The following is a 24,064-nucleotide window of genomic DNA, read 5'->3' on the forward strand; positions in this document are numbered from 1 at the left end:
ACTATAGTTTGTGCGTTTTAAGATGATATGGGTGACACTTCTCATATTCCTTGCTACGGGTTTTTTTTTACAAGAAAACAAAAAAAATCAAAATGTAATAAATTACATATCATCTACAAAAAGAAATGTTTCCTATAATTGTAAATTGACGACCTCTGTGGCTCAGTGGTGAGCGCGTCGGTAGCTCAAGCCGGAGGTCGCGGGTTCGAATCCCGCCGACGGAACAAAGAGTTTTCAAAGTTTCCGGGTCTGAATGTGTATTAAATATGTGTATGATATAATAAAAATCTTAAATATATGTATAGTATAAAAGTATTAAATATATTTCCGTTGTCTGGTACCTGTAACACAAGTCCTTTAGGTACTTAGCACGGGGCCAGACTGACGTGGTGTGAAGCGTCCATAGATATTATATTATATTATAAAAATTGTAAATGAATAAAAATGAAAAGTTGCTAAATGCTAACTTATTAATATAAAATTAAATGTCAGATGCATGAAATGGAACTTATGCCAATAGAGATTGACTCTGTTGAATCGAAATCAAATCGATAAAATTTGATTTTAAATCGCCGGCGGCGCCACTCTGAAACGTCAGTACGAAATCGATAATTTCGATTGCAATTCCTTTACGAAGTGATACGATATTTTTAAATTATCGATTAATTTTCTTAGGTAACTTCCCTACTATTGTCAATTATAATGTGTCACCCATATCATCTTAAAACGCACAAACTATAATTAGTTAAATGTAATTAATTCAAAATTTTGACATATTATGCTCCATACATTCTCTGTCAAACTCTTCATTAAATTGAAGGTTAATCATAATTAAGTGCCTCTAAGTTTTCTTGCGCGATGCCTTTTACGAACGCCACCAAATAATTATGTGTCGCGTCGACGTATACAGTGAAACAATCGAAAATCTTACTATGTAGATCATAATATGTGCTACTAGTAAAATATTGTGTTAATTTAAATACGACGATAGTATTTAAATCATTGTGTAGTAGTAAATTCTAGGAACGCTTTTGGGCCCACTTCATATCATCAGCGCGGGGCTTGCAGCCGGTCAGCGCTTCGATAATAAACTCCAACGTGGACCAAAAATGGAGTTTTTCTAGAGGCCAGTTCAACCAGCCCGTAGTGATGCAAAAGTAAGTCTCGTGCGGCGCGACGTGGTGTATCCGGTGGTGGCGGCGCGGCAGCACCACGTGCCACTCCTGTAGCCACACGACCCAAGCCGGCAATCCGAAGTAAGTGTGCGACCATTTATGTATCTGCAAGCGAAATAAGCTTTTAGGTCTCTTAGGAATTTATTATCTTTTTTTATTAAAATTCATTATTTGTCCGCGATGGACTCTAAAATTGCTGAACCGATTTAAAATTTGATTTGTACACCGTGAGCAATTTGATTAAAATCGAAAGAAAGGATAGGCGATAGCTTACAAGTTACATAGGGCATCGAGACCGGGTTTTCCCGAAACCCGAAAACCCGGGTTTTGGGGATTATGAAAAAAAACCCGGGTTTCAAAAATGGAACCCGGGTTTTTCGAGCTTTTCGGGTTTTTCGTTTTTTTTGATAATTATTAAAGGCCAGACCTGATTTAATGGTATTTATAACAAACTTACATACAAATTATTTATTTTTATAACATATTGTATAGGTTTAATTATTTATATTTATATTAATAAGAACGAACTACTGGAGCAATGTTTCTGTTATTTGGCACAGATAAGATACTTCTTACGTGGTCTACTGACCACGTGAAGAATCATAGACTATTTTTTGTGGACTAATTTGTCTGTGAAATATCTCATTTACGCGGGCGAAGCTATGCGGAACGTTATATTTCGCGTGGTCACGACATCACGTGTAAACGGCTGGACTCATTTTGCTGAAATTTGGTATAAAGATACTTTGAGTCCCGAAAAAGAACATAGGATACATTTTGTCCCGGAAAAATGTACGGTTACTGCACAATATACTTTTACGATTTGCGCGTAAACTATTGAATCTATTTTGATGGAATTTGGTATGGAGATACTTTGAGTCTTGGGAAAGGACAAGGAATACTAATTTTGTCCCGGAAAATGTACGGTTCCCGTATAATAAACTTTTATGATTATCACCCAAACCAGGGCTTTCCAAACTGGTTTGTACTGTGACGCCCTTGGGACTTTGCCATTTCTTTACGACGCCTCTCAACCCAGCCCCCAAGAATACTTTCTAATTTTAGAAAAGAAAACACAAGCATAAAAGTGAAGGATGCGCTTGCTTTTATGAGCATAGCTTCTGAAACCGGGGATATAGACTGCCCGGGGTGTATGAAAGACATAATGGGTGAGGCGTTTACTCGATTTGGTTGAGTTGACATGCGACGCCCTTGGGACAATGTTGAACAGTTAGGGAAGCCCTGGCCTAAGCTATTTAATCTATTTTGATAAAATTTGGCATGGAGATTAGAGATACTAATTTGAATCTGGGACAAGAAATGTCTTTGTCCCGGAAAAATGTGCGGTTCCCACACAATATACTTTTCTGATTTGCGCGTAAACGATTCAAGTGATGTACGGGAACAACTATAAACTAAAGTCCACGCGGACGAAGTCGCGGGCAACAGCTAGTATTTCATAAAATACAAATACATTTAATAATATAATTATGTAATTTGGAGGTGAAGCTTGTTGTAATACTTAATCTTGGCCCGAAATTCTTAATCCCTAGATCCTAGATTTGATAAGATCCAATATATATAATAGGTGAGGTAAATAGTCGCTTTTTTTAAAGTATATGACCGCACACTATGGTATTTAAAGAGTATTTTACTGGAAAGGTGTTGGCAATTGCTGAAAGTAAGAAAAAACCGGGTACCCGGGTTTTCGTTTAAAAAAACCGAAAACCCGGGTTTCGATGCCCTAGTTACAACTCAATTGAATTTTGATTTGACTATCTTTAGTCTTGAAATGTTCGTAGAAGTCCACGGAAGGTTTATATTAGGAATAAAATTCACCAGGCTATCTACTTTAAATTACAAATATTTGGAAAAGAAATAATTTACTTTTAACAAAAATTCTATTCAAGAACCGAGTTTAGCGGTGAGACCGTGCCCTCGGCGCATCGCTCGGTATGTTTTAGTGTGTCTGTCTATCTGTTGCCTCTTCACACCCAAACAGCTGAACCGACTTTGATAACATTTGAATCCTGGGAATGGACATAGGATACTTTTTATCCTAGAAAAAATTACGGTTCCCAAGCAATAAACGAATTTTGCGTAACGGAGTTGAGAGCGTCAATCGTCATCTAGTAGTATAATACTCGAGGATCGGAGGACGTGATATTTGGCTACTTATTACTCGTAGATGGCGCACACCGCCGCGCCGGCCGCATAGTATGCCTACTTGCCTAGCCGCGTAATTTACTTAGTGTCCATGATTCATTTATGTAATGGGAAATTCGGACAAAACTTAAGTATCTAATTTTATTACTTACATAATAATTATACTTATGAGAATCGAGTACAGACTACTCTTCTAAAGTATTGAACATGTCTCACCAGTAATGTGTTATAATTTAGTGGTGTAACGAAATACGTACTATTTAACGCTAACATTAGCTTAATATTATACGATGATTCTAATTCGTTACATCACTAATTCACTATTAATGTATATTTAGGAGATAAATAAGATGAATACATTGATACCTGATTCGTCATTGCTACAAAAATGCAACACAAATACCAGTACGATATCCAATGTATTTCGCTGTTGATAGCTGCTTCATCATAAGTGAGTAACTGCCATACTATCCTGGCTAGCACTGGTATTGTGATTGCAAAATTGTCTCCATTAGTCTCAACAAAATCATGTCGCGTTATTGACGTAGGGTCGATGTGGTGTTCACGAAATGGCCGCAAAAAGTTCTGAAACAAGTAATCAATTACAATTTTATGTTTTACTTTCTTGTATCTCAAAAGCGGTTCACGGGTGTTAACCACTTAATCTGAGATCGATTATGTTATAACTTATTAAAAAGGTATAAAACAAAAAATCGTGCCCTGTTCATAATATTATTTTAAGATATCAGAACGGAAGACATGCTGTGATCACGTTTTCAAAGTCAACATTAGGGGGTGTAGACTATTTTTAGGAAATATAATATGTATTTATTTTACAGATATACATTTGTTACACATTGATATCGAGCATAAAATAGCAAAAAAATTACGTTTGTTGTATGGGAGCCCCCCTTAAGTATTTAATTTATTTAATATTTTGTTTTTTAGTGTTTGTTGTTATAGCGGCAACAGATATACACAATCTGTGAAAATTTTAGAAATCTAGCGGTTCTTGAGATACAGCCTGCTGACAGACAGACGGACAGACAGACATCGAAGTCTTAGTAATAGGGTCCCGTTTTTACCTTTTGGGTACGGGACCCTAAAAACTAGCTGTTGCCCGCGACTTCGTCCGCCTCAGCAAAATGTGATACTTAACAAAGATAATAATTACGCAGTGAATTATTTTTAACAAAAAATTAAAACCGACTTCCAAGGTAAAAATAATAATAACATCCTTATAATATGAACTAAGAAGTATTAAATAATTTTCCTATCTAATAGTGCCTTTTTCCGAATTCGGCTAAACCTTAACTATTTCTGTACCTACTGAATCTTCATAATTTTGGAGTCGGTACCAGATATAGCTGAATCTTCAGTTCACTGACAGAATATTTGAAACTTTTAAAACTGGCTTTTTGGAAAAAACGAAACATAATAATAATTAAGTCCAGGTTCCAGCTGTATTGGTTGGCGGCCCTGCCGCCGGCTTCGATGGCAAGGCAGTCTAAAAGCCGGCGACAAACCCGGCGGTATAAGCCGGCGGCATGTGTGGATGCGCCATTAGAACATTTTTTTTTTATTAAGTACTATCAGGATAATTTTTTGTGAGTACCTTCACTTTGATAAGACGAACAATAATTTTATTTGCGAAAAATCTTGAAAGTGGTAGCTAACAGAGATACAAAGGATTTCATACTTTGATTTGATGGTCCTAAGACATGGATTATTCTATTTGTGGGACAATGTTACTCTTAAATGGGGCGTTCCACGCCAAGCGGACAGGAAAAAAAAATAGTCGATGTCTCATGTCGCTGATTTTGATATGTTATAACTTATACCTAACGTGTTATTATACGTGTGATAAATATTTTTGTAATATTATAATGACTAGAGTCTAGAGTCTAGACTAAGAATGATAGGATGCGATTGTTGTGATATAATATGTACTTAACTAAATAATTAATAAATAAAAATAATACTCGTGGTATAGCGCACCGAATACAAGACTGAACGCCAGAAGTCCATGGTTCGAAACTCGAATCCTCACACCAAAAACATATCCAAATATTATCAAAATCGGAGTCATAGACTATTTTTTCTGTCCGCTTGGCGTGGAACGCCCCAACTCATATAACTATTAACACTGTGCTATTAAGGAGTGAGCCCATTGAGACGGGCCGTGTCGGGGCTCAACGTGCCGGGGCTCATCGCAAAAATCCGCCTTCATACAATTTGTATGGAAGCGGAATTCGGATGCGCGTATCGCACACTGTGTCGGGGCGCAGCGGATTTCCGTCAATGCGACAAGGCCCGGCAAGGCGCGACAAACCCGCTGCGCCCCGGTAACAATGTGACCACACTTCACATAGATTTCCACTTTTTGGTAGATTTGAGGTCAAATGAATGACGATTTAGTAGTCCAACATTTTTTTGTAAATTTTAATAGAAGATCGATATATTTATTATTATGTCGTAGGATTATTTGATAAATCGAATTATCGCGAAAATTCTAGGGATTTCGCGAAAACACGGATAATTAGATACTTAATGCTGTTTATATTTTTCAATTATACTAAAAAAAGTTAGGCGTTTTGGGAAAACGCGAGTTGCCTTAGTAACATTGCACATTCTTAACGCTGATTGGCTTGATTTTTGCTTACTGGCGAACTCTTATTCTGATTGGTTACTATCTTTTCCTATGTATCTTTCTGGAATTACACCATAGAATAATAAAGGGTAAGAAATGACAATGCCTCTTCATAGCAACTTTACTTTTTATTTAACCTTTTTCTCATCTTAACCATAACCTCAGAATTAATTTGCTGGTTCTGTTGAACTTTTAGCACTAATTTCACTTGTATCAGACATTTTGTATTTACAGACACACAAACGTCAAGTCTTCAAGCAATCAGAGAAGACGTTGTTGTAGGGCTCTTAAACCGACCAATCAGTGATTTTTTTCGATAATAACCAACGATTCGTTTCGCATAATGAAGACAGTCCATATAAACATTTTAGTTTTATTTTAGTTTCAACCACGTAGAATACATTGATTAATAAAGGTAGATTTTCGGTAGAATCTAAAACACGGTCTAGTAGATTTTAGTAGAATATTTTTGATATATCGAGTCACGAGTGATTTAAGAGTGGTCACACTGGAGCTATCCAAAGTACTCAAAATCCATTAATGCGATGCGGCCCGGCCCGGCAATAATGTGCTATAGCGCATTTTGCGCTGCGCTGAGCCCCGATCCGCCCCGGCAAGCCCCGGCACGCGCCGACAAAGTGAGCGCGAACCTTTAACCTATCAGTATACAAAAAACCGGCCAAGTGCGAGTTGGATTCGCCCATGAAGGATTCCGCAGCAGCAATAAGGTTTATTTCTATGAAATTAAAAGGTTTTTGATTTATTTTTATATTTCAGTTGATTTAATGAAAGTTAAATTAAAGTTTACCATTTACGACGTATAAAATAAATAATCGGCCAAGTGCGAGTCGGGCTCGCGCACTCCGTACCGTTATAGAGGAAAAATATGCGAAAAATTGTGTTTTTGTATGGGAGCCTCCCTTATTGTTTTATTTTATTTTAATATTATTCTTAAATATTGAAGTAGACATATAATTAAGGCCTTTGTGAAAATATCAAGTGCCTATTTATTGCCATTATTGATATCGAGCAAAAAAGGCCAAAAAAATCACGCTTGTTGTATGGGAGCCCCCTTTATTTTATTTTGTTTTTAGTATTGTTGTTATAACGGCAACAGATATGCACAATCTGTGAAAATTTCAGAACTCTAGCTATAGCGGTTCTTGAGATATGGCCTGGAGACAGACAGACATCGAAGTCTCATGAATAGGGTCCTGTCCTGTTTTCGTTGGTAGTTTTTATAGTAATATATTTTTTTAGAATTATCATGGTGTTGAACTTTAAAAGTTGGACGGGGGGGGAGAGTGGAAGAGTCTCTCTCGCAAACTATTCAGGTTAGAAAAATATGATATTAGAAACCTCAATTTTGAAGACCTATCCATAAATACCCCACACGCATAGGTTAGATGATTTTTTTTTGTTTCAGTTGTACCTATGGGGACCCCTAAAATTTTTTATAATTTTTGTATTAAAATCTTAGGTTGGGTTGCACCAAAGGCGTGGTTAAAGTTAGCGTTATTTTTTAACTTTTTTTAACTTTAACTTTAACCTCAACTTTAACCGGAGAAATTCACGTATGAGCGGAGGTGAGGACGCCATATTTAATTTAACTTTAACCAAATATTTGACATTTTGCACTGTAGTTAAAGTTACAGTTAAAGTTAGTTGGTGCAACCCAGTCTTAATGCGGTTCACAGACTACATCTGCTTACCAATTTTCAATAGTAAGTATAGTTTCGGAGAAAAGTGGCTGTGACCTACGGTCCCTACGGACGGACAGACAGACAGACATGACGAATCTATAAGGGTTCCGTTTTTTGCCATTAATTGGCTACGGAACCCTAAAACAGCATCAAAATCCCTTGCGTAGTTTTTAAGATTTAAGCAGGGTCAGAGAAAGTGACTTTGTTTTATAATAATCCTAGCGACCCGCCCTGGCGTCGCACGGATATAAAATAGCTTTTCCCCGTTTTTTCTACATTTTCCACTTTTTCTTCGCTCTTATTAGTCTTAAGTTAAGAGGTTTAATTGCACCCTGTATTTGATCACGTTAAGACTCTTAACGTGATCAAATACAGGGTGCAATTAAACCTTCCTGTCAAATTTTAATATTTTGATCCTTGTTAAAAATAAAAAAACACTACAATTAATGGACACGATGCGTCGACCGCGCATGACGTGCCCCCGCGCGCGCGCCTCATCCCACGTCACCCCCTCGTATTCCCCCGCGCCGCGAGTGACCGTTCTGCAAGGATTTTAAATGGGGGAAAAAATAATATGTCATTGAAAAAAAAATAACACCCAATTTTTTTTGGTTAAATGGACTGTACTACTGCCATCGTACCCCTAAATGTATTAAGTGTGCCGGAAACCACTTATCAGCAAACTGTCATCGAAAAGAACGCTCAGACTCTGTCAGATGCGTCCTTTGCGACGGAAATCTTCCGGCCAACTATAAAGGTTGTGTTGTCTTCAATGAGTTGCAAGAACAAAAGTACCCACCTATCAGAGACAGGAGATATCAAGACCTGATGAATGCAACTAACTCTGCTCCCGAAAAGGCCAGGGAGCCCCACAACAAGAAAAAAGTCTCTGCAATATCAAAGGAGAGTTACAAAAAAACCTACGCGGATACCCTAAAACCACCTACAATGGATATAAACAGTGCAAACAATGACAACGCCCCAAGCCAAACGAACGAAATGACGCACCTTCTCCAAATGCTAAAAGAAATTATGAATCAGATGTGTGTCATGACAAACCTTTTAATCAACCTAATGACTACAATTAATAAAAATTCGACAAACTTAAAATAGCCCTCTGGAATGCCAATGGCTTACCACAACACTTCTTAGAAGTAAAAATGTTTATTTAGACTAACCAAGTCGACATACTCCTCTACACCCGGATAGTACTGCCCATGCAATGCAATACTCATAAAAGAAAAAAATCGCCACCATGTAACAAATGCTTACCAGACTGAACAAATTCAAGCCACTAACATTATAATTAACGACGACAAAGGCCCATTATTTATTTCAGCACTATATATATCACCTAAACATAATATGAAGTATGAAGATTACACTGCTTTCTTCAAATCCCTAGGTCCACAGTTCATAGCCGGTAGAGATTTTAATGCAAAACATACAGACTGGGGGGCTCGTATTACTACTCCTAAGGGCCGACAACTCTATAAATCCGTGCAATATATGAGATTAACTGTCACCTCCACTGGGGAACCAACATATTGGCCAACTGATACAAAAAAGAAACCAGATCTTGTAGACTTCTTTATTTGCAAAGGGATGACGAGCTGTTTAATTAGATGCCACTCTTGCTTCAAGCTTTCTTCTGACCATTCACCAGTTATAGCTTATGTCGATTCTTCAGTGGAAAACAAAGAAAAGAACTGTAAGCTACATAATAAAAATACTAACTGGCTATATTTTCGCGAACTTGTCACAAATACTCTAAAAATCAGATGACGACATAATCGCGGCAGTTGAACACTTTAACCACACAATTCAGAAAGCTGCCTGGTCAGCTACTCCCATTTCGAGTGTGGAGTCACAAAATACAAGCTACTTCACAAAAACCACGTTAGACCTAGTTAAAGAAAAACGCAATGCTAGGAAACTCTGGCAGATTACGAAATATCCAGAACACAAGGCAAACTTCAACAGAATCGCGAAAAAACTAAAAAAAGAACTTGAAACACAGAAACAGATCGAAACAGAAGTATTGACGCCACCCCAGCCATTGATTACTCCCTGTGTAAATCTCTAAATCTCAAAAGACCTGTTACTCACCAAACATCCATTAGAAAACCAGATGGAACCTGGGCTAAAAATGACAAAGACAAAGCAGGAGTATTTGCGGAACACTTATCGAAAGTATTCACTCCGAACGTTGGTTGCGACTCCACAAAGACAAACTAAGTCTTGAACGAGCTCACACTAACTCATCAAAATGACCTACCGATTAATAAAATCAAAACAAAGGAAGTTATTCGAACTATCAGGAAACTAGACGTTCATAAATCTCCTGGGTATGATCTTATTACGGCGAAAATCTTAAAAGAGTTGCCAAAAGTAGGATACAATTTATACCTTACGCAATTATTCAATGCCTGCCGCTGGAGAAATTTTATTCCACCTCAATGGAAAGTAGCTGAAATTATCCTCATTCCGAAACCCGGCAAAGATACAACCAAAGTAACATCTTACCGACCTATAAGTCTTCTCCCAACTGCATCTAAAGTACTGGAAATCTTATTTCTAAATCACCTGGCTCCAAAAATCTCAGAAGCTAATTTAATCCCTGAACACCAATTCGGCTTCAGGCCTGGCCATGGCACGGTTGAACAGGTTCATAGAATTGTGGAGAATATTATTAGATTCGCTAGAATGGGGTAACCTGCTTCTAATCAGATCACTGGGAAAACAATAGAAAATCTAAAAAAAAACTCTGTTAAAAACGTTCCATTCTAACTTTTTACCAGGTTTAACTAAGCTGAAATAAAAGTGACTTATTCAATTATTATTAAGGATAAAAATTTCCTTAATAAATATTATAAAAATAATAATTATTGAGAAATTTTTCATACTCAGTAAATACAGTAAATAAGATTTATGTACAATTTAATAGGTTTAAGTTTTTGAAACCAATAGTTTTACAGTGATTTTGCATTAAGGGGGTAGTTTTTTTAAGGTTTCATATTTCATCGTCAACGAAAATTTATATCATAAATATGAAACAAACTGTTTACTTAAATGTAATATTTAGAAACTCAGAAATACAAAAAAAAATCATACCTTTTAATTTAAGGGGTGGTTGCTAAAAGGGTTAAAAATTGATTTAAATCATAAATCATGCATAACATTGAAAAAACATCTAATTAAACACAATTACTAAAGCCAGAATGTTTAGATCTGCATTTTTTCTTTTTAGAAAAAGGGTGAATTTCACCCCTAAAATGCAAAAAGCGCAATACGAGCATATTATGTCCCTTTCGAAGTATAAGGTAAACCATGGGTAAACTATACTTCGAAAATGAAACATACTCAATGGGTATTGTCCAAAAAAAATCACATGTACTTTTTATATTTTTTTTCGTTAAAATAGGGTATTTTAAGAATATAAATTAAATAATTTTGAAATTCATTGGCTAGTTTTTTCTTAATAAATTTTTAATGTTTCGATCTGACGTCATCATCGGCGGCCAATAATAATTGACCTCTGCAGTATGTTTTTTCCTTTCAATCTTATTTATAATGGCTGGTTCGTCAAATGCAAGTTCTCATTATGTGAAAGCTGCTACGAGAAGCTTACCAAAAGTTTGAAACGTAATGTTGGTCGAATTTATTGCTAATTTAACGCCATTGAAGGTCAAACATAGGTTAAACATATTTGTTCAAAAATATAAGTAACGAATGGGTATTTTTTTTTGTTTATATACAGAAAAACGATCACTGACCTTATTCCTCGAAATGTATAATGTGTAATAAGCAAAATTAAAAAAAATTGACAATCCCCATTCCAAATTTTCATCCAAATCTATGGACGATTCAACGAAATCGGAGGGTGTACCTGATTTTTGCCTTCATTGATTGCACTAAGCCGCAAATAGATTCGTATTTCGTATTATGCTAACTCCTGTATAATTTAGGATTTGGTTTACTACACCCAGCTAAAAATTGACCTTTCTCTTTAAATACTATTTTTAACCGACTACAAAAAAGTGGTGGAACCTGGTTTCTGAGATACTCTGACAGGAACTTATCAGTTCAACAGAGTTGTTGATTGGTTAATATTTTGATATGAGCCAATTAAAGAGGTTGCAAATAGGTAACCTTCTATCAAAAAACCTCTGAAACCGCATTAAACGTCTAAGCAGACAGCAAAAGCATTTTGATTGTATACCAAAGATTTAAGAATTATTTAAAATCAGAGGTGTGCAAAACTTTTCAGTTGTATTTTGCAGTTGTTTCTTGCATAATTCTTAACTAGTTTTAGTTATTAAGTATAATTCTAAAAATATCACCTTGCCTATTATTGGAAGATCCACAGCACCCCAAGTGTCTGCAGCCCAATGAACTACTCCAGAAGCAAAATCAGCTGTTAGCACACCAGCTAAAGCTGCTAATATCAGAGAAGCATCTGCATTTATATATCTGCACATCAAAAGACCAGCACATATGCACAATGTGCAGCAGACCACAACACATACCCACTCTTGGAGCCTTTTCCCTAAAATTTTTTAAAGTTAAAAACTATTTGTTTCACTATTTTTAGGGCGTTCGCTGCGTTGAGCGTGTGCCCGCCACGGCTGCCCGTCGCGGGCGCCCGCCCCGTGCGTGCGCCATAGTATTAAGGAGTGAGCACACTGAGACGGGCCGTGCCGGGGCTCAGCGTGCCGGAGCGCATCGCAAAAATCCGCCTCCATCCATTTGTATGGAAGCGGATGCGCGTATCGCACACTGTGCCGGGGCGCATCGGCGCGGATTTTTGCTCTGCGGATTTCCGTCAATACGACACGGCCCGACAAGACCCGCTGCGCCCCGGCAACAGTGTGCTATAGCAAGCGGGGCGCGGATGTGATGCGATGCGCGCCGACCCGCCCCGGCACAGTGAGCGTTAAAATCCGTCAATGCGATGCATTTTGCGCTGCGCTGAGCATCGATCCGCCCCGGCACGCGCCAACAAACTGTGCGAGTACCTTTATCGTGCGCGCGACGGCTGACCCGCTCAACGTGCGACGGCTGACACCATTAGGGAGATCAGACGACAGACTTTTTGTGCGATCGAGTCTGCGGCGCCCATACAGTCGGCATCGCGCCATGCCGATGGGCGCCGCAGACTCGATCGCACAAAAAGTCTGTCGTCTCGTCTGCGATCTCTCTTACTATGGCGAGCGCACGGCGCGGGCGCCCGCGACAAGCAGCCGCGACGGGCACACGCTCAACGCAGCGAACGCCCTTAGGTAAAAAAATTGAGTATAGAATTTGAGGGATCTAACTTAAGGAAGCAATTATGTGAAACAGTAACTTATAATGAAGATTTCCTTGAAAGAATATGTTGAAGCTGAATACTTGTGATTGTATTTGATTTTTTTGCAAAAAAATTGAAGCTGACAAAAATGATTAACAATTATTTGTAAAGCTTAAAAATAGGTAAGTATGAATGATTTTTTTCCTTATTGACCATTATTTTTTTACATTGATTAGTTTTTATTGGCCTGTGATGCTAACATGTAGTGTGTATTTATTTATCTGGCTGATTAAGATCTGAAATCTGAATGCTAATCAAGCAAATACTAATTCGTTTTACCAAACATACAATTTAGTCAACAAGTGTAGTTCGGTTGATACATAAATATCTAAGCATTATTTCTTTGTGCATATTATTGTGAGTTTATTTATGTTAAACTTTGATTTAAGTAGGGGGAATTTCTAGTGAGTGAATTTTTTCTATTCTTAAGAAAAGTTCGCATTTTCAAATCTATAAATTGTAAGAAATATCTTAATTCAATTTTCTGGAGAGAAAATCATAATTATTGTTAATGGCTTATTGACCCTAAGAAAGTCATTATTTTAACCCATCGATTGTGGAAAAACGAGACACAATTGAATTTCTATTGTGTCTCGGTCACCGTATGGGGCTTGATAAATTAAGCTGAAACCCATTATTTTAGGGGTTACCAAAGTGTGCATTGCAGTGCACCTTGGAAAGGCATGAGGGGCGCGTGAGTTGATCCTCCACCAAATCCACAAATAATATAAAATTAAAATTTAATATGAATTTTATGTCAAGCAGATAGATGATTAAATATTTATTAATTATCATTTACCTGCTTAACCTAACTATACTAATTAACACCTTCATTGTAGGTATCGCAGACACAATAGATTTTCAATTGTTATACGGCAGCTGGCTGCTGCTTGGAGATTGATAGGTTAAATGTATTTATTTATGTATCTTTTAGCTGTAGAGTAGGGCACCATGACAAAATATTAAGGCTGAAAAAGATTGGGAACCCGTGCATTATTTTAAGCCCAAGCCAAAGTAAAAAAAAATCACCATAAACTTAACATAGTAGATACTACACCTATGATTATAGTTGATAGCATAAGTTGGCATTGTTGTGTATTTGATATTTCATTGCAAGAAAGTGTTTGATAGTAATGAAAATTAGGGATAGGTAATATTACTAAATACCTACTATCAATATAATATTCCAATTATTAACAGATATATTTAAGTTCTATTGTGTCATCAGTTATGAGTCATATAAAAGCCATAGTCAATTATTAAAAAGCAGGCGGGCCTAAGGTCATGGGAAAATACTCACCTGGACTATAGAGCTCAGCAAGTTCCTGTGCTCCTTTGTGCTTTGGTCCCCAGCGAGGCTGTTTTCCCACTTCACTTAAGGGCTGGGTATTAGCATTTGGGTCATCTTCCAACATAGAGTGCTCAAAGATTTCCCGTTCCGTTTTAACAGGTGCCATTAAAGTCGTCGCCATTGTACTTGCATATTCAAAACGGTCACTTCCAATACAACTAATACCATCTCTTTTAGCACAAGGTGGTATAGGTAATGGCAAAGTCATATTTATATTCAGTATATGACCACACAATACAGGAACAATTTAAAGCAGTACGCGCATAATATTATCTAATTTTATCTGCTATGAAGGAATTCTTATCATTACCATTATCTTTATACGTGACCGTCAGTGTATGAATTCACGTCAGTTTTGGTATCCTAAAATATAATATAAGAGATAGTCGACCATACATAATATAATAGGAAGATAAAATATTAATAAAAAATCTATATTGAATACATACTGGATATAATAAACAATAATTAAAGTAAAATACAAGTGCAAGACGTCTCAAATATCAACACTGCGCTGCACCTGCGCTGGACACTCTGATCCACAGACTACTTAGGGATACTACGTATCTCTGTCCTCTGATCAAAGAGAATGTCATATAGGTAACTCTGATATCTGATTCTGAAGTCTGACAGACTGACAAGTGACACTCAACACTCAACAGTCAAGTGTCAACACCATAGATAAAGTATTATAGTATAGATGTAGTCTAAGCCATGGAATTAATATGTACTATGGTCTAAGCCAGCAAGTAGGACATAACATTACACGCTTTTGACGCTTATACACCGATTTATGTCTCTCTCCAGTAAATAGTACCTCAATGGTCAACACTGCCAGCCTCAATGAATAAGGAAACATATGGAAGTGACATTACTACAAAAAAGTGTGGCCGCTCTGCAAAAAACGTACGTTCGCAATGACGAGAGAAACTGTCCGTGTAATAATACAGGACATGAACCGGCCTTGAAAAAGGCATTTTTCTAATAAGAATTCTTCGCAACACAACACTACGCGTCTTCACATCGAGGCTACGTCGAGAGAGGGATCTTCGCAGCGTGGCTACGGTCTTCATGGAGTTTGCAGACCTACCTTCGTGCGCCGATTGAAACACTAAAAAAAAACATTTTTGCCTATTTTGTCTCTATGTATTATTGTACATAGAGACAAAATAGGCAAATATTTTTATTTTATACTTAAATAAAATTATTTTAAAATTAACACATTATTAAAATTAACGAGGCTCTTAAGCCTCGTTAATTTTAATAATGTGGAATAAAATTTATCGAATACATACCTACCAAATTTAAAACCTTATTGGCTAAAAGAGTTTTCTCTGAAATAGGTAAGTAAGTATTTTCTTCTTCTTTTATATTTTCTTTCTGTAAATCAGATTCACCTTGACCGGTACTTGGCTGAAAAGTTATAAATAATAATTAACATCAAACACTATAGTAAAGCGACGCTTTAAATTAACTGCTGTAAGTATTACTTTTAATTTGGGTTATAGAAGTTTGATGTTTACATAATGAGTAAAATTATTATTAGAATGAAAACAAAGTGACTATTGAAATGACATTATTTTGTTATGATTATGTGTTGTCAAACAGATAACGAGGCGGATTAATGTTAAAATCTTATAAATAAATGATTAAGTAGATTCTTCACTTTATATTTTTTAAATTCGATAAAAAAGTACATCACTAAACGTCAAATGTACTAATTTCTATGTTGATTAAATATCGAAAATAAAGCCATGTTATATTCTATTCTATCACAAATCTTATTTATTGTCTAATTATTAACTAAATTAGCACATAAGAAATCAAGCCATATTCAGTAAAATAATAGAAAACTTAGTAAAAATATAAACATACCGATCAAAGGACAAACTTTTCTGGTTTTCCTTTTTTCTTGAGCCACATTCAACAACGCTGCACCACAATAGTATCATTCTGTCTACTCTGGCTGCACTTAGGCATCTGGGGGCACGGCAGTGCCCCCGCCAAGTCGAGCAAAAAAGCGCCACGGCCGTGCTATCCTTTTCCCAATTCAGGCTCTTTTTGACCCCCTATAACTTTATTGTGGATAAACCAACAAGCCTGAATTTTCAGCTGCTAAGCAAGCATTGTATAAACACGGTATATTTAAAATTTCATTCAATTTGAACCAGTAGTTTAAGAACTGTAACTTGTTAAAGTTTCTTAATTTTGTCACTGACTGACTGACTGACTGACTGACCGATCACCAAAAGTCTAAGGCACTTCTAGCTGACATATAACCTTCAAATTTAGAATATAATTAGTGTTTAGTGACTAAATCAAGGAAAAATTCAAATAGGTATTTCAAAATTTCTGTCTAGTTTTCTAGATACACTAACTTCGTAAATAACTTTGTAATCCCATATAAATGAATATGATTACAAAGTTACATTTGCGGTTTATGAATCATTGTACCCGTACCATCAATATCTTCGGTTTATCGTCGGTAGAGAGATATCTAGCTAGTGTTTAGTATCTTAATTAAGGGAAAACCTAATAAACATTTCATAATGACTGTCCAGTTTTCGTCTTCTTTCTCTAACTTCGTGAATAACCTTGTAATCCCATATATTACATGTATAAGATGACAAAGTTACATTAATTGCAATTTATGAATCACTAGCTGTTGCCCGCGACTTCGTCCGCGTGGACTTCAGTTTATAGCGCGCGATGTCAACAAAATTGGTGTCAAAAGCTTTTATAAAAAAACCCTGGTACCCCTTAAATCAATACAGCTGTGCAGTGTGCACAATAAGTACCTATTTCATTTTTTATGCCAAATTTTAAAGCTTATTTAGCCCTCCAATTACACAACTTTACCCATAAACTATTTATCATTGACAGATTTAAGGTTACGTCACTGCACAGATAAAGTACTGAGTTATTTAATACCGTAGAATAGATATAACAAACGAAAAAAATCGAAACTTAAATGTAAGATGATACCACGTCTTATAGAAAGACTTTTGAGCAAGCGTCAGCGCGATGTAGAAGATGCACGGCGCCATCTATTATGAATTGTTGGAACTAACTTAATTTGAACAAATTTACGCATTTTCACCCCCTTACAACCCTTTTTCCAGTAAAAAAGTAGCCTATGTCCTTTCTCAGGCTTTAGACTATCTGTATACAAAATTTCATTACAATCGGTTCGGAAGTTTTGGCGTTTGGCGTGAAAGAGAGACTGACTGACAGACAGACAGACAGAGATACTTTTGGCGTTTGGCGTGAAAGCGAGACTGACAGACAGACAGAGATACTTTCGCATTTATAATATTAGTATAGATTATGTGCACACTGCACAGCTGTTTTTGGGTATTTTGATTAATTAAGGGCCGCGCTACACCGGAATGGCAGCGGCGATGCGAGCACTTTCAGCGCTGCCATTCCGGTGTAGCGCGGCCCTAAGAGGGGTACCACTTACCAGGGTTTTAAAAAGTTTTTAAATTTGACACAAATTTTGTTGACAACGCGCGCTATAAACTAAAGTCCACGCAGACGAAGTCGCGGGCAACAGCTAGTTATGAATAAAAACAATATTATATAGCAAAGTAGGTATGATTAGTTCTGTTACAATAATAAAGTAAAAATTAAAACGCCATCTGTTTTCATATATTAGAATTAAAATGTTGATTGCATTGATATATTTTCTGGATGGAATATAGGCCAACACGGTACACTCGAACTCCTTTATTTTAGAGCGCCTTCTGTTGTCAACTTGTCACATATATTAGAAATGCAGTAGGAGTTCTATAAGATAAGATAGATTGATTATTATTATACCAAGTGATTATATTATTAAACATAATATTCTAACGTATTAAAAACTATAAACAAAAACGTACTAACTAACAAGTATGATTAGTTCTATGTTACAATAAAGTAAAAAATAAAACGCCATCTGTTGAATCGTATTAGAACTAAAATGTTCATTGCATCGATATATTTCTGGATTTTTTATAATTTTATACATAAATTAATACATTTAAGATTTTTGAAATATTATTTTAATACACATCCAAGACCCAGGAACATTGAAAACTTTTTGTTCCGCCTGCGGGACTCGAACCCAGGACCCCCGGGATGAGCGCTGCCCACGCGCAATGCGAATTAATTTTCATCGATATTTTCATGGAAATAAGATATTTTCCCACATCAAAATGTAGCCTATGTCCTTTCTCAGACTCTAGAATAACTGTGTACAAAATTTCATTGCAATCGGTTCAGTAGTTTTGGCGTGAAAGCGAGACAAACAGACAGACAGACAGAGATACTTTCGCATTTATAATATTAGTATGGATTAGAAATGCAGTAGGAGTTCTATAAGATAAGATAGATTGATTATTATTATACCAAGTGATAATATTATTAAACATAATATTCTAACGTATTAAAAACTATAAACAAAAACATAATAACTAATAAGTATTGTTGAGGACAGCGGCCTCGCACCCGATAAACTCGTAGTGAGTGTATACAAACTCGTTAACAGTGAAATATGACAATAAACTCAGTGCAAAATAAGTGTTTTTAAAAATAAACTTTAGAAGTGAACTGTGATAAATCTGTGGCTCCCTAAGAGGTAAAAAGTTGTTATTTTAATAAAATAGAACGTTAACTAATAATTATCAGAAAATTAGTGTCTGAAATATAAATAGTTTGGAAAATATTAGGAAAAATGTGCTAAAAAACTATGTAAATTGTATTAACTTTTATCTTCGCCTAGCTATAACTGTGTTAAATATAAGTGTTATTATTTAGAATAAGTTGATTATTGTGGAACGATAAATAAAGAATTTCCCGAAATGCGTTTCAATTACCTTGGCTCATGGCAAAATAGGGAAAATAGGGAAAATAGCCGCTTCCGATAGTGAAAATAAGACTGAAGAGACGTACGAATCGGAGCGGCTCTCTCTACGGCATTGCCGCGGGCGGGTACCCCGGAGGGGGCTTCTATACGGCATTGCCGCGGTCGGGTACCTCAGAGGGGCTTTCTATATGGCATTGCCTTGAGCCGGGTAAGCGAGACGGATTTCGGGGCCTATGTTCTCCTCGACGACTCGTGTGTTTTATTTACGCCCCCGCTCAGCAAGATATACCGGTGTAGCCTTGGAATCTTCGAGTCCGATCCGAGCCAGCGACGAAACCTATGGGCGAATACTGTCCCAAACAAGTATGATTAGTTCTATGTTACAATGAAGTAAAAATTAAAACGCCATCTGTTGAATCGTATTAGAACTAAAATGTTCATTGCATCGATATATTTCTGGATTTTTTATAATATTATATATAAAATATATTTAAGATTTTTGAAATTTTATTTTAATACACATCCAAGACCCAGGAACATTGAAAACTTTTTGTTCCGCCTTAACTCCAGAGCTTAAGGCTGTGTGCCTTAAGCTCTGGAGTTAAGGTTGAATTGGTTATGTTGGTATTATTATATTGGTACTTTTCATAGCGATTTTAATAAAAATTTAATGTTGTTTCAAAATAAATGATTCAAGTTCTAAGCGACTTATGTACCACAAAACTTACCACATAACCAATTCAACCTTAACTCCAGAGGTTAAGGCACACATTTGAGATTACTTATTGTTAAATTACCTAGCACGTGTTAAATTAGGTTAGCCGAATTCAGAAAACTTAGGCACTATTAGGTAGGAAAAATTATTTAATACTTTTAAGTTCATAATATTATAAGGATGTTATTCTTAGACTAGCACGAGTCGGCGCCCATGACTCATGAGTACCGAAAACTATTCCACCTCAATTTTTTTATACGATCCTCTTCAAATTGCCCTCCTGATGATATTAATGCATGTTGTCATGACGCAACCCGGTGCAATATTGTTTAAACAAACATTGTTTAGACAATTGAACGGAATTGTTATTTTTCAACCGGACAATTTTTTTATACATATATTCTTTATTGAAATACCAATTAAAAAGGTCTTATGACTCTTCACGATAAAGTTAATATTTTTCAAGATATGAATTTTTAAAGGTTTGAAAAATCTCAAATTTGGGTACTTACCTACTTTCGACCCAAGAAAAATATATTTAAAAAAATAATAATGTCTAAGTTATACTTATTTATTTTTAAATTTTCTATGCAATATTTAATAATATTATTAAGGTAAAAGCACTAATGGCCGACTCGGAACTAATAGATGACACTTACGACAAAAGTACCATAAAAATAAGAATTAGTATATTTTTTTCTTAACACTATAAATTTTATAAGCTTCTCAAGCTATCTGTTGACGTGAAAAAATATATTAGAGACGCCTTCGGGAACAAAATTTTAAAATGGGATCAGTTTTCGTAAAAAATGTGACCGCGTCAACACGCGCTCGGCAGTTTCTTAGCAAATAGGTTAAGAGGATTCCACACCGCCATTTTTTCCATACAAACGCTGTCCCCTGTTTCCTCCCTGGATAATGCTAGAAGAGTTATAATTTTTTTCCTGAATATCTAAGGCCACTAATACAATGTCCCTATGTTTTCTTTTTTTTCATAATTTAATTATTAAATAAAATATGAACGTTCAAAAACCCAAAAAAATGGCCAGATTTTCCACTGTGTTCAAACGTCCAGAAAACAGATTTGGATAGATTATACAAAAAAAGCAAAACATAGGAACACAGCTCAAGCCTTTTTTTAATCTTTAATGAAAAAAGTACTTAAATCGGTTAAGTTTTGGAGAAGGAATCAGGGGACAACGAATCGTTGATTTTCTGGATTTTCTGCAGTTGTCTCTATCGCGTTCTGCGGTATAGGCTTGAGGTAAGGGAGACAGCTAATTACACGTACTTTTTTTTCATTTCTCTAGCCGCTGTGGTATCCTCTTAAGGAAGGCGAAATTTTGCACGTAAGTTTTGAATACATTTATTTGATTTTTTGTAATTTCTATTAATTTTATTGGATTAATGGTTATGTTGTTTACACCAATAAATGTTTATTTATGATTTTTTATCCATTTTCCCTAACAATATAAAGGTGTCTACTATTAGTTCTTGAAAATGTAAAAAACCTAATAGATGACATGGAACTCATATCATCATTTTGCAATACATACTAAAGTTATTTTGTAGTTTATTCTACTGCAAATATCATCAATATTCTCTGAAAATATAATTCTATTAACAAGCTAACAAATTAGAACTACTGTACCTAAAAATTCACATATTAGACCTTGTCTGATCTAAAAATCGATTGCTTTAGTTTTTTAGCAGTAAAAAGAAGAAAAGGGAGAGCTGAGAAAAGAAAGAAGAAAAAAGAAGAGGCAAGAGAAGCATGGAGACTAAAGACGTACGTGGGAGAGCCATGCTTCGGCACAAATGGGCCGGCTCGACCGGAGAAATACCACGTTCTCACAAAAAACCGGCGTGGCGTTTTCGCCGTGACCACAACAATTTCGGTCAGCTGAAGTAGTATTTTCAGCGTTTTGATCTCTTAGTGGAAAGCACCCCAAGTGATAAATTATATTTGAATTCTAGTTCGGGAGTTCTGATTGAAATTCAGTGGGTTTTCAAGTTGCTTTAGGGGGAAATTTTTTGAAGAGGCATCACTGGAGGTGCGGCCGACGCGACGGCTTGGCCGGCGCCGGCGCGCGCGCTCGGGAGTTATCGGATAATGTTCGTTGTCTATAAGCCGAGAAAAATAATAGAAGGAAATCTAATTAATTAATTAAGTACGTATGACATTATGCATTCTTGTTTAGTCAGGTTATCATTTGTTTAAATTAGCAGAAATGTTTTGTGTTTTGGGAGGCCATTCAAGGCCATTTGCTTTTTTCATGTGATTGAGCACTGTTGTCTGTTACATATTATTATTTTTGGTTGCGCGAGTATATAAATTAAGTACTAGATAGTTTTCTAAGAAGATTTTTTCATTTTAAGTTTTAACATTAATTTGAAAGTTTGTACTCAAGTACATTTAACAGTTTAATATTAAGAAGTGCGTTTTTTGATTTCTATTAGATATTTGAGGTGGCAGAAATCTTGCATATACATGATATTTACATCGGAACGTTCTGTTGGCTATGCTAAAAATCTATATGAAAGAAAAAGTTTTTGTGACTGTTAAAAGTAATAAGTTCTCAATGTTATCAATAGATGTCGCTAGCTGCGTTGTCGGCGTAAGCTAGATCGCGCTATTAAGATTTTTTTCTGACCATATATTTAGGCCATGATAACTATCTGGAAATTAGTCTTGGTAGTTTGTTGCCTGGATTCATTATGCAGTTATTAATACCATTTAAGGTTATACTTTGTTTAGTGACCGAGTGCCGACTACACTGCTTAGTGCTTACCCCGTGTCAGATTCCTGTGCACGCCGCTGTCTATTTGAGTGAATATGTATAATACAGTATTATGTTTTGTCCATGCATTTGCTTTGAAAATATCAAGGCAAAAAGCTAATCCACTTGAGTCAATTTTTTTACTGAGATAGAATAGGTATTGTCGAGTAATATGCATAAACAAAACCTCATCTATTAGAGTCTCGCTCGTGACTCAAATGGTATAGCCTTTTTAAATACGGCACCGGGTTTCGCCGTGGCAACATGCATTTATATCATCAAGAGGGCAATTTGAAGAGGATCGTATAAAAAAATTGAGGTGGAATAGTTTTCGGTACTCATGCGCCGACTCGTGCTAGTCTATATTGTTTTTACCTTGTAAATCCATTTCTTAAGTTAGAAACATGAAAGTTTATTGACGTTAGCGTTTGACGTTTGCTTAAATAGGGTCCCGTTTTTAGGGTTCCGTACCCAAAGGGTGAAAACGGGACCCTATTCATGAGACTTCGATGTCTGTCTGTCCGTCTGTCTGTCTCCAGGCTTTATCTCAAGAACCGCTATAGCTAGAGTTCTGAAATTTTCACAGATTGTGTATATGTATATTCTGTTTCCGCTATAACAACAAATACTAAAAACAAAATAAAATTAACATTTAAAGGGGCCTCCCATACAACAAACGTGATTTTTTTGGCCTTTTTTGCTCGATATCAATAATGACAATACGTGATATTTTTACAAAGGCCTTAATTATATATATCTACTTCAATATTTAAGAATCTATATATATATAAAAATGGATTTTAAAATGTGTTAATCGCGCTAAAACTCGAAAACGGCTGGACGGCTTGGGCTGATTTTAGTCTTAAAATATTCCTAGAAGTTCAGGGAAGGTTTTAAAGTAACACGAAGTTCACCGGGACAGCGAGTATTAAAATAAAATAAAAAATTAAGGGGGGCTCCCATACTTAAAAACACAATTCTTCGCGTATTTTTCCTCTATAACGGTACGGAACCCTTCGTGCGCGAGCCCAACTCGCACTTGGCCGATTATTACTCTCTGTATAAGGAACCACAAAAGGGGGAAAACTATCCATCTTTGTTATGAAGTATAATATGTAATGCCACCGAATTTTACGAAAACCTGTATAAAGACGAAGAAAGACAAGAATATTCAAAAACAAAAGAGGCAAACAAAAATGAAACTGTACCATCCATACTAGAAAGCGAAGTAGAAAAGGCCGTTATGTCACAAAAAAAATCACAAGTCTCCAAGCGACGACCAAATTACCAATGAATTAATTAAAGGCACGATACCAGTTTTGTTA

General features: G+C 36.0%; 1 protein-coding gene across 1 annotated transcript; it reads right to left on the bottom strand.

Moving 5' to 3' along the window:
* Positions 1-787: 787 nt before the first annotated feature.
* On the bottom strand, positions 788-14,915 carry LOC121733006 (plasmanylethanolamine desaturase). The gene is made up of 5 exons (XM_042123074.1): positions 14,845-14,915; positions 14,345-14,758; positions 12,038-12,243; positions 3,708-3,926; positions 788-1,280 (listed from the first exon to the last, which is right to left on the bottom strand). Exons 2-5 carry the CDS (start codon positions 14,601-14,603, stop codon positions 1,020-1,022), a joined length of 945 nt encoding a protein of 314 aa, XP_041979008.1. The 5' UTR covers positions 14,604-14,758; positions 14,845-14,915; the 3' UTR covers positions 788-1,019.
* Between the last annotated feature and the right edge of the window lie 9,149 nt (positions 14,916-24,064).

This window comes from Aricia agestis, chromosome 1 (assembly GCF_905147365.1).
Source record: "Aricia agestis chromosome 1, ilAriAges1.1, whole genome shotgun sequence".
NCBI classification, from domain to species: domain Eukaryota; kingdom Metazoa; phylum Arthropoda; class Insecta; order Lepidoptera; family Lycaenidae; genus Aricia; species Aricia agestis.

Bases quoted from the DNA above. Each gene is read 5' to 3' on its own strand.
- LOC121733006 (XM_042123074.1), bottom strand. From the start codon at position 14,603: ATGACTTTGCCATTACCTATACCACCTTGTGCTAAAAGAGATGGTATT. The intron at 12,244-14,344 runs GTGAGTATTTTC...AAAAAATTTTAG, and splicing joins TGCTGAGCTCTATAGTCCAG to GGAAAAGGCTCCAAGAGTGG. The intron at 3,927-12,037 runs GTGATATTTTTA...TACTTGTTTCAG, and splicing joins ATCTTCCAATAATAGGCAAG to AACTTTTTGCGGCCATTTCG.